The 12,580-nt window shown below is 36.6% G+C and overlaps 1 protein-coding gene across 1 annotated transcript; it reads left to right on the forward strand.

The window, feature by feature from the left end:
- LOC100155931 (olfactory receptor 6C2-like) lies at positions 2,660 to 4,441 on the forward strand. The gene has a single exon (XM_001926866.5). The coding sequence runs from the start codon at positions 3,133 to 3,135 to the stop codon at positions 4,114 to 4,116; it is 984 nt and encodes a 327-aa protein (XP_001926901.3). The 5' UTR covers positions 2,660 to 3,132; the 3' UTR covers positions 4,117 to 4,441.

A 12,580-nucleotide genomic window follows, 5' to 3' on the forward strand; every position in this document is an offset into this window, starting at 1 on the left:
GATTGAAAGGGATGCAGACAAATAATTATGGAGATAAAAGTAGGTTCACACATATCTAAGTGTAGAATAAATGTGTCAATCTGTGGATGCTAGTACAGAAGTATTTTTGAATTAATGCTCATGCGTTTGTAATTATTATATGTGATATACATGGAGATATTTGAGGAAGGAAAAGTATGGAAGGAGATGCTCCAAAATATTACCACTTGTGACCTCTATCTGAAGTCTTTTTTAAATTAAAATATAGTTGGATTACAACGTTCTGTCAATTTTTAAGTCGATCTTAATCTTTTTCAGTTTAATTTTTTGTTGGTATACAACTAATGAAACATCTTAACATGTAATTAATTCATTTTATTACAAATAGAAAAAGCAGAAAGGGAGAGATTTCACATCTTTAACTAACTTTCAGAAGAATGGGCTAAAAGAAACTGGACTAGGTTTTGGTTTAATTAGAGTCAGTTATCCGACCAGGCTGAAGTAATTTTGTTGCTTTTCCTATCTCTAAAGGCCATTTCCCCACTGTTACTATGTTAGGGTTGTTTTCTTTCCTTTACTCAAAGGTCAGATGATACAAGATGATTATTCAGATGCTTCATTAGCAATTTTTGAACCTGGGTCACCAATGACTCTATTGTTTACTAATTTTGGTGCAGAAGTGGCAAATGAAATAAATATCAAGCTTGGAATTGGAAAACCCTCTCTCTGAGCAGAATGGTTCAGAACACCAACTCTTCCAAAACTACTAGGAGTTCTTCTGAACCTATTTTCTTTTCAATTATTGAAAGTTTAAAAAAAAAAAGAAAGAAAGAAAGAAAGAAAACTATTTCCTAGGCTTGTGATGGCACTGCATCTATTGCAAGAAAATTGCTGTATTTGACCACAGATAAAGATTTCAAGAAAATTTTGCATTCCTAAGCTGCTGTTACTGTAGGAATGACCAGATTCAATCTGCAGAAAACCAGAAATTCTCATGCTACTATTCAACATCATATTAACTTTCAAGGTGTAGCTACAAGAATAGTTGTAAAGAACTAATAGAGAGAGGCTATGATTAACTACCAGAATGTAAGTATTACAAATTCTGACTTTTTTTTTAAACTTGGATCATATTTGCCTCTAATGAATTAGTCTCCTGACTACAAAATTTAGCATTGGAAGTTCTAATATGGGTATTCATTAAACATCATTTTAAACTGCTTTAATCATGGATAGTGTATAGGTATTGATAAGATTACTTTAAGCAACAATTAATACTAGATCATCTAAAAGTAACATAATTTGTATGCTATAATGAATTAATACACCTCCGCAATTCCTGAAAGCTAAAAACTAAAATCCAGGGGCTGAGTACCTGCTTTTCCAGCAGGTGTTGGACAGAGATGGAATGGGAAGACATGGAGTCCCAGAGGGAAGATGCTTCCAGGTAAATCATCCATGTGAAGTGTTTATTTCATTATCTAGCATATAGTAAATATCCAATGAATATAAAACACGTCTGATTATTTTTTTAAAAAAAAAGAAGAAAAAGGAAAATAAAATCAAGCATTTCATTTTGGACTTGTGTTTGGAGTACATTTGTGTATACAACTGAAGATCAATTATTTTGGAGTTTGGGCAATAGACAGAAAATACCCAAAGAGAGTATGTTAAGAAGTAAAATTTAAGGGTAAAATCTTGTAACAAGAGGTCAATAAGTCGTAGATATCTAATGCACCATATAATGAAATGGACAATAATATTAGACTATAATTGTGTAGTGTGATAAATATTGCTACATCAATAATCACATTATAATTATAAATGTATTTAAGTAACATGCCATGCACCTTAAATTTAAATAATGGTATATGTCAGATTTAGTCTGTAGAAAGTTTTTTAAAGTCTAAAGAAATGCTTAGAACTATCAACATAGAGTTCAGCAAAACAAAAAAACATTTAGAAATTAGAAAGCAAAAAGACGATGGGGAAAAAACACTTATCTGCTATTAAGGTAAGTTATGAGAGAGTTCTATGGATATTGTGTGGTGAACGTTTACTTAGAACTTCCTCAACTTTAACAAGAAAAAAAAAGTGACGAACCTTAGTATAAACTGTTTCGTTAGATTCGTGGGAACAAAAAATTATTATGCTCTATTAATAATTGGATGTCTGGTAAGTAAAAGGAAAATCATGTGGACAAGATCAGAGAAATAGGTAAAATATATTTATTGCTCATTATTAGCCAGGCACTTTCAGAAGTATTTTATAAATTAACTTAAATTTTCAACATCATAATCATATACGAAGGATACTGTTATTTTTTGCATTTTGTCAATGACACAACTGAGTCACAGGGAAAACTAGCCATGCTCGAAGAATGTGCTTGAGTTTACTCTTGATTTTTTTATATTACTTATATTAATAATACTATTTTGGAATGTTTTTCAATCTTAACAAGACAGATTGAAAACTGAGAAAATTTGTCATGATTTTTGTACCTCCCTGTATATTTTATATGCAACACATATTGTCATTCTATACAATATGTTTTCAAAACCCTTCTTGTCTTCTGCACCACAATACAAACTAGTGTAATTTTAAAGAGAAAATTATGAGAGAGAGTCAGGGGGCTGGGGGAGGAAGAAAGAAGGAGGTCTTTAAAGGAAATACAAACTTTTTAAATTGTAATACTAGGGCTCCGTATCCTCACTATTGGATGCAGACTGCCTATATAGTGAGACTCAACTATTCATGAAACACTTGTACTTTTTCAGTAACAAGACTTCAAGGAAACACATGAAGGTGACAAGGAAAGTTTGCGATTCAGCTTTACATTTTAGTCAGTGACCTCTTGCTCTCACAAAACATTAGCAGTCAAATCTAAATGGGAGGGAAAGTCAAATCCAAGATATATATCAAATAAGACAGAAAATGGAAATAAAATATAAAATGTGATGAGAAGGAAGCACCCATAGTATTTTGGACTATGGTATAGATAAAGCAATCTTGACTTTTCTTAAGTCTCCCCTATAATGACCAAAAATGCACAGTTGTAGAACCTAGGAATCTGAGGATATTTGTAAAGATAGTTTTTAAATGCAACTGAGTTCATATTTTTTGCTTCATTGATAACCACTCTATGTATATCAAATGTCTCTGAATCATAAATGCAGACTGAGCAGGAGGCAGGACTCAGTGATGAGAAACCACACAGTAACAACTTTTATCCTGCTGGGACTCACAGATGAGCCACAGCTGAAGACTCTGGTTTTCATCTTCCTGTTTCTCACCTACATGCTGAGCGTCACTGGGAACCTGACCATCATCTCCCTCACCTCCACAGACTCTCACCTCAAAACTGCCATGTACTTTTTCCTACAAAACTTCTCCTTCTTGGAAATCGCATTTACATCTGCTTGTATTCCCCAATACTTGTACAACATAGCAACAGGTGATAAGACCATCACATACAACAGTTGTGCTACGCAACTATTTTTTACTGATCTCTTTGCTGTAACTGAGTTTTTCCTCCTGGCCGCCATGTCCTATGACCGCTACGTGGCCATCTGCAAACCCCTGCATTACGTGACCATCGTGAACCACACGGTCTGTAGGAAACTCATCATTGGTTCCTGGCTGGCTGGCTTGTTGATCATCATCACCCCACTCAGCCTGGGCCTAAAGCTGGAATTCTGTGACTCCAACGTCATTGACTATTTTTTTTGTGATTTAGCCCCCCTCCTAAAGATCTCATGCTCAGAAACGTGGCTCATAGAGGAAACGGTCACAGTCTGTGCTGTGTTGACCTTTATCATGACACTCGTGTGTGTGGTTCTATCCTACGTACACATCCTCAAGACCATTTTGCAATTCCCTTCTGCCCAGCAAAGGAAAAAGGCATTTTCTACATGTTCTTCCCACATGATCGTGGTCTCCATCAGCTATGGAAGCTGTATCTTCATCTATGTTAAACCTTCACCAAAGGACTCACTGGCTGTTAATAAGGGAGTGACAATTCTCACTACTTCCATTGCTCCCATGCTGAATCCTTTCATTTACACCTTGAGAAACAAGCAAGTGAAACAAGCTTTCAATGATGCAATCAAAAGAATTGCATTATTCAAAAAGGACTAATGGAATTCACTCATTAGAATGATCAGTTTTTCATAAAAAGATCATTAGTTCCTCAGTGTGTGCCTTTGAGTTTTCAAATCATTTCCATCCTAGGATGGAAATTGTCTCAGTTTCCTCTCTTAAAAAGAAGAGAAAATACATTTCTAAGAAACAAAAGAATGAACTTACACCTTAGCAAGCCTTGACAAAACTGCTAAAAACAAAAGAAACAAAAGCCACAAGTTCATTGTATATTTCAAAGAGGATAATTGTGCTGATTGCCTTTTTCTTTTCCAGATTTTAAGACTTTTTGGATGCCAAGCAGAAAAAAAAAAAAAACTGGTACTGGAAAGTAGACTGGAAAATCCATTAATGTCTTATTGCTTTGAAGGGATCCAAGACCAGGGCATTCAATAAAATATAAACATCGCAAAGAACAATAACAAAAATAGTATTTTTCAGTTAAAAAGGGAAACTATTTCAAATTATCGTATCTTAATGTAGAAGCTGAATTCTAACTATAGTCCCCTACGATATTGAATATCTAAAAATGACAGACTAACAGATCAATTTAAACAGAAAACATGTGAATTTAAAGTGTTAATAGCTCCTCGAAGTAAATTTGTGAGGAAAGGGATAGATAGCTACATCTGTGTTTGCTTCTACATTTTCACTATGACTCTATGGATTTGTTGGTAACAAGCTAAAATAATTAGAAGATAGTAAAACTGCAAAAAGTGAAAGTAAGTGAAAAACCTGGAATGCATCTAGATTTGGCACTCAAAGGATGTGACAGTGCTTACTACTTCCTATACTGAACTTCATTCTGTTGACTTACGTAGACTGCCAATTATTTCTCCAGCAAAAAAACAACAAAAACAAAACAAAACAAAAAAACAAAAAAAACAAGGAATTTTTATTTGTAGTCTGCAACCATGGTGAGCCACATACACATCCTCACACAACAAGAAGAGGAGGACAATTCTAAAGAGGGGAAAGGAAGCTGGGAGGACTATAGTACACAAAGTGTGCATGGTTTTTCACTGGCTGAGTCCTGACAGTCTCTCATTGGCTGAGCTCTGGCCAGGCAAGAAGAGGAAGTCTTTCTTCTTCTTCTTGGGCTCTGCTGTTGTCCTAGGGCTTAAGAAACCCCATTCAAGGCTTCTTACTTCTTTCTATTTGGTTGACTTTTCCACTGATTAACTTTTTCAGTTTATACCTTGAGAAACACAAGTAGAACAGATGTCCATAACCTTTCCAGGAACTTGACCTATCGCAAAAAGAATTCTATAGCAGTAGCAGGTGGAAATAATCCTCTTTTGATATGTTGGATTTTCTAAAATATAACACTAAAATCAATTCATTTTTATTTCATAATATGGCTACTAGAAAATCCCAAGTTACCTCTGTGGCTCATGTTATATTGAAAGGCTTCAGATTAACCAAGCTGCTTACTAGACCCAAAATTCAAATTCTGTATATTTGACCCCAAATTTTGTTTCCGACTTAAGGAAGTCTTCACCAGACAAACACTTTCAACAAGATATCTTCAAGAAACTCCTCAAGCAAACTCTACATGTATTAAAACCCCTATAAGTAACACAAATAACAGAAATGTTCACAGTAAGCTTAACCTATGAAATGCAATGCATCTTCTTAATAGAAGGCTGATAATGAAAAGTGAAATTAATCTGTGGAAAACTAAAAGAGCTATTGAATGAACATATAGATGTTGTGACCACTGAAATAGCTCTAATTTTCCTTCGAAAAGAGTTGAACTGCTACATATGTATAAATTGATATAAAAAATGGGAATCTGAATATTTGAGCCATGCTGCTGCTTAAAGCAACACTCACTGTATCAAGTGGTTAGTAAGAGCACCAAGGTGAAATGAGATCTGAGACTTTGGGAAGCTCTTTAGATGCAGGCAGAGCTTTTTGGCAAGTCCTGTATCAATTGAAAACATACAATTGATACACATATCTCACTATTTGTGGGACTGAATGTGTTACATTTATTGATATGTATTGTATGGCTCAGAAGATGGTTTATCTTGACAAAGGTTCAGTGTGCACTTGAAAAGCATGTATATTCTGCTATCCTTTTGGAAAGGAATATAGCAATAAAGAACAAGAGCCATAAATACAGTAAAAAATAAAACATGTTGTAAATCAAAATACACCATGCACTAAATCCAAAAAAAGCATGGGCTCGAGTAATATCTACATTATAAAAAGAGCTTCTACATACAGAAACAATAGGATGTACAAATAATTCAAAAGGAAGTGAAGAATAGGAATAGGTAATTTGCCTATGAGCAAATCAAGTTTAAATATAAATACAAAAATATATAAAAATTTAATCAAACTCATTTATAGTCCAAGCCAAAATGAAGAGATATTGAGATAGTGGGGGTGTTGAAAAGACCTCTTACCCTTCCGGATTATTAGACCCTGTGGGAAATGGTTTTTCTTCACTGTGTCTGTTGAAATGTAAATTACATGTAAATACAATTGTAATGGTAACTATAAATAAAATGTAGATTGAAATGCAGTGGAAGTTACAATATTGCATCGCTGTATTCACTTAAACTTCTATAAGAAAACAAACTAGTGCACAGAGACAGACAACTTATCAGTGGCTGCCTGAGTGGGGAAGGGCAGGAAGGAGAGGGCACAGGGAAGAACAGAGACGCCCATGGACCCTTGGGGCTGATGGACATTTTCACTCTTTTTACGGTATTAATGTTTTCACAGGCGTGTACATATGTCAAAATTTTTAAATTGTACACTCCAAATACGTGCAGTTTATTGTGTGTTGATTTTCCTTCAGTAAAACTATTAAGAAAAGTAAGAAAATGAACAAAATAACCTGATACTTCTTATCCTCTTTGTCCCCAAGGACACTGGAACCAAAGCACTTTTTTTTTTTGTCAGTTATTTTGCTTTTGTCAAATAAAATTACTCCAAAGAGTCATTAGTGACTTCTGAGGGTAAATCACCAAGGACCTTTTTAAATTCATTTATTTGCAGGGACAGCAAACTAAACAAAAAAAAAGGAAAAAAGAAAAGATAAGGTTGGTATTGTTCAAACCTTTTCCTCTGTGCAAAGATACTGAAATTCACAAGAAAACCTTCATCAGACCTACCATTTTCACCTCTGTGGCTTCAGGAATTACTATTTTGATCAACTTAAGGAAGTTATGATTGACTGACAGCAAAGTAAATATAATAAGTTTTCCAACTTAAGTATTGTTTCCCTTTGTTTAACCTCAGTCATATTTTTCTCTGAGACAAAAATTTCACCTGCCTGCATTAAATTCAGAGATATAATCTATCATTTGTGTATTTCAAAGCCTTCAAAAATATGTATTAGATGTCTTAATATAAATAGGTAGATATATAAATGAGAATCCTTATATAGTGTATATCCAAAAATGACATAAGCCATATCATCAACTTCACATTGGAAAGTATACATGCCCTCGTGTGGGTATGTGTGTGTGTGTACTTCTCTCTTCATCATTCATTACAATCCCTGCCTTCTTTCAAATATTTATTGAAAGACAGATGAACCAAAATCTGTTTCTTACATGTCAGCGTCACTTTATTGTATTGTACCTTATAATACTGTATATAATATCCTGTAAGAAAAACTAGTTTTGAACACTGAGTGACGTCTGTAGCATGCCGAGTTGAGTAAGGTTACGTAGTGATGCATGTGCAGCCGGAGAGAAGGAGAAAGGATGACCCCAAAAAGCAGGGAGACTGCAACCATCATTCTCTACTGCTTCTGAAATGGATTTAATATATATATTGCATATGTCCCAAAATTCTCTGGGAGGGTCCTAGTTTTCAGGCAAACTGTGAGCCATAGGTCAGCACTTCATCCCCACCCTGGTGACTGACTGCCAGTGTGTCTTTAACATTATGAACTGGGCAAACCATCAGATATGGCCCTTCTCCTACTTCGGTATGAATAAAATACAGTTAAAAAACAATGAAGAGAAAGTCTTCATGAACAAATAAACTACAATTTCAAAGGGAAAATTTTCTGCTCATTGACACAGGATTATAAAGCATTGAGACACACTGAAAACTGAGAACGTTAAATTACCCCACCACAGTCATTAATTCTGAATGCCTGAGAAAATTACTGTGCAGTAGCATTGGGCACAATCAACAACATCATAAAATGCATGACCTCTGGAATTAACACTGCATTAATAGATAACAGTGAAGAGGGAAATACAGTGTAAATGAAAATGCAATTACTTATCTGAAAAACCAGGGAGGGAAGAGAAGGCTGTTATGGCCTTTGTCTTTGTTGTAAAGATTATTTCAGAGTATGTCATAATTAATAAAAACAGCTCTTCTTTTCTTTCTTTTTTTGTCTTTTCAGAGTCACACCCTCGGCATATGGAAGTTCCCAGGCTAGGGGTCGAATGGCAGCTGTAGCCACTGGCCTATACCACAGCCGCAGCAATGCCAGATGCAGGCTAGATCTGTGACCTTCACCACAGCTCATGGCAACGCTAAATCCTTAACCCGCTGAGTGAGGCCAGGGATTGAACCTGCATCCTCATGGATACCAGTCACCTTTGATTCTGCTGAGCCATGATGGGCACTCCAAAAACAGCTCTTCTTTAAACAGAAAATGCTCCTACTATATAGCACAGGAAACCATACACAGTCACTTAGGATAGAATATGATGGAAGATAATATGAGAAAAAGAATGTATATATGTATGACTGGGTCACTTTGCTGTACAGCAGAAATTGATACAACATTGTAAACCGAATATAATTTTAAAAAAGTTTTTAAATAAAAAATTTAAAAAAACCCCGCAAGTGCAGGGATAAATAGGAGTCACCTTAAAGCATGTCTCCCCAAGTCAGAAATTTTATTGCACATTTTTAATTTTCTTATTGTTTTCTCTATGTCCTAGAATATGTGAGCCTTGAGATTAGGAAAAGGTTGTTAAGATGGTATGAAAAGGAAATTTACTTTCTTATGAATAAAACGTAGCCACAGAAATAGCAATTAAATGGAAAACAGAAAATAACTACAAAATGTTCTAATCATAGACTCAGATTTACATAAAAAATTAATTAAAAATTCAGTATCAGAATTTAAGTATAAATATGAAGAAATATTTTTGTCTGTGTGTACTGGATAAATTTGGGGTATGTAAACTTATTCAGAAAATATTCTTTAGACATTGACAACACTTGTGGAATCATGTTCATTGTTGCTGCTCTCAGGGTAAGAAGGACGTGATCCCAGCAAACATGTTCTCTGCTAAGAAGTAGCAGAGTGCTAAGTTTTCTTGTTTTCTTGTTTCTTGTTTATGAGGACACAAAAATGGATGCACGGGGTAACGTATTTATGAGAATTGCACAAAACTTATCAGAGGATAAGAGAGGGGTGTTTAGTCAGAAGGGAAGAGGAACTAAGAGGTCCAAGCAATCCAAGCAGGCACAAAGATAACTTCGAAAAATCATATGTGTAAGATTACAGTTCCTTTATAAGAGCGTTTCTTTTAAAAATAGATAAAGGAGATGGGATTAAGATGGCAGAATAGAAGGACTGGAGCTCAACTTCCCTCCTAAAAACAACAAAATTCACAACTAAAGACTGAGCATTCTTCACCCACATGGACTAGAAACCTTAAAAAAGATATCCTACTCCAGAAGAAAAAGAGGAGGACACGTCAAGAGGTAGGAGGGGTGATTACACAATATAAGCAACCCTATACCTCCCGGGTGGGAAGCCCCACAGACTGGAAACTAACTGGTTCACAGGGACTCACCTACAGGCGTGAGAGTTCTGAGCCACACATCAAACTCTCATGTGCGGGGATCTGGCACAGGGAGAAAGAGCCCCCGGAGCATCTGGCATTGAAGGCCAGTGGGGCTTGTGCGCAGGAGCTCCACGGGGAAACGGAGACCCCATTCTTAAAAGGCGCACACAGACTTTCACATGCACTGGGTCCCAGGGCAAAGCAAAGTCTCCATAGGAATCTGGGTCAATCCTGACTGCAGTTCTTGGAGCACATCCTGGGAAAACAGGAATGAACGTGGCTTGTTGTGAGGGAAGGAGATTGAAGGCAAAACTCTGGGAATATTCAGCAGCTGTGCCTTTCTCTGGAGGTGGCCATTTTGGGAAAATCTGGCCCCACCCATCAGTCAGTGCTGAGAAGCCCCAGGGCAAACAACTATCCAGGTGGATCACAGCCCTACCCCTCAGTAAACAGGCTAAAGACCCCTCAGGCACCCAGCTGCCTCTAATCCCATCCAGAGACTAAGCCCCACCCACCAGGGGGCAGGCATCAGCCCCTCCCATCAGGATGCCTACAGCAAGCCCCCCATACCGATTTCAGCCACAGGGGGGCAGACATCAGAAGTAAGAGAGGCTACAACTCTATTATCTGTAAAAAGGTCACCACACCAAAACCTACAAAAATGAAAAGACAGAGAACTATAACTCAGATGAGGGAGAAAGGAAAAACCCCAGAAAATCAGCTAAGTGATGGGGAGGAGATTCTCAGCCTCCAGGAAAAAGACTTTCGACTGTTGATGCTGAAGATGATGCAAGACATTGGAAATAAACTGGAGGCAAAGATGATAACTTACAGGGAACACGGAGCAAAGAGATACAAGATATCAAACTTAAACAAGAAGAGATGTAAAAATACGATAAAATTGTGTTTAATGTACGGTATTCTGCGTAACACTTGGCACATTGATAGAGACATGTGGAAGGACGCCAAGGGAGGGAAGCTTAGACAGAGTCTTCTGTGTAATGTTTACCCTTGTTCATAGGAGAAAACACACTTATCCACAACAACAAAAATAGAAAAGTCGTAGACAGCTGGAGCAGAGATTCCACGTCCTGGTCAGGATTCTTTAGAGTAAGTCCAAATTACACAGGACGTATCAGCATTTGGACAAGGACTAAACTGTTAACCAGAAGCATAATTTAATGATGTGAGTTTTTCTACGTGGCTCTGAATATGGAAGAATGTGGGGAGGCAAACAACGCTGCTATTCATGAATTGACACTCTATTCGGAACATGTCCACACAGATGCATGTTGTGATTTAAAGTATACTGAACACTGAGCTGATTAGATTAGATTTTACACACGTTAGAGACTCTAAGTAATAAAATTATTGAATTATTGGGCATGCAGGCTGGACAGAAGTCATCAGTGATGAGAAACTATGCAATAACCACCTTCATTCTGCTGGGACTGACAGATGACCCTGAGCTGCAGGTTCGGATTTTTTTCTTTCTCTGTCTCACCTACACCCTGAGTGTAACTGGAAACCTGACCATCATCACACTCACCTCTGTGGATTCCCACCTGAAAACACCCATGTACTTTTTCTTAAAAAATTTCTCCTTCTGAGAAATCTCATTCACAATGGCATGTGTTCCTAGATATTTGCATAATATAGCAACAGGTGACAATATCATCACATATAATGCTTGTGTCATCCAAGTAGTTTTTACTGACCTCGGTGCAGTAACAGAGTTTTTCCTCCTGGCCGCCATGTCCTATGACCGCTACGTGGCCATCTGCAAACCCCTGCATTATGTGGCCACCATGAGCAGCAGAGTCTGCCAGAGGCTTGTTTTTTTGCTCTTGGGTGGCAGGATTGTTGGTCATAATCTCCCCACTCAGCCTGGGCTAAATCTGGAATTCTGTGACTCAAATGTTGTTGATCATTTTCTCTGTGATGCTTCTCCTCTCCTCAAGATGTCATGTTCAGACACCTGGTTCATGGAACAAACTGTTTTCATCTGTGCTGTGCTGACCCTCATTTTGACTCTTATGTGTGTGATTCTATCCTATATGTATATCATGAAGACAATTTTAGGATTTCCATCTGCCCAACAAAGAAAGGCCTTTTCCACCTGTTCTTTCCACATGACTGTGGTTTCCATCACTTATGGCACATGCATGTTCATCTATATGAATCCTACAGCCAAGGAAGAAGTGACTACTAATAAAGTGGCTTCACTACTCATTTCTTCCATTTCACCCATGTTAAATCCATTTATTTATACACTGAGAAATAAGCAAGTGAGGAAAGCCTTCAATGACTCGGGATAAAAAGAATTGCGTCACTATTTAGAAAGTAAAATAGCAATCAATAAACTTAAATGATAAATGGCTGCTAAACCTTTCTATTGAAACTAATAATGTTCTTTATCACTTTACAATCTGTATTCAGTGATGTTTTATTTCTCTGATCCTCTTTAGATGTTATTTACATTGCAGCTTAATCAATTCAATTATTTCCTTAGGTTTTTACTCAATTTCTTGAAGGAGATTTGTCTCAGTAAGGAAAATAAAAGTATGTTTCTCATAAATTTATTTGTAGATAAACATAATCCCCTATAATTAAATTTTATGTTAATAACAAAAACAATTCTTTAGTCTTCCATAAAACTGGAAGCATAATACTAGTGATTA

The sequence above is a fragment of the Sus scrofa genome, chromosome 5 (assembly GCF_000003025.6).
Source record: "Sus scrofa isolate TJ Tabasco breed Duroc chromosome 5, Sscrofa11.1, whole genome shotgun sequence".
Lineage (NCBI taxonomy): Eukaryota > Metazoa > Chordata > Mammalia > Artiodactyla > Suidae > Sus > Sus scrofa.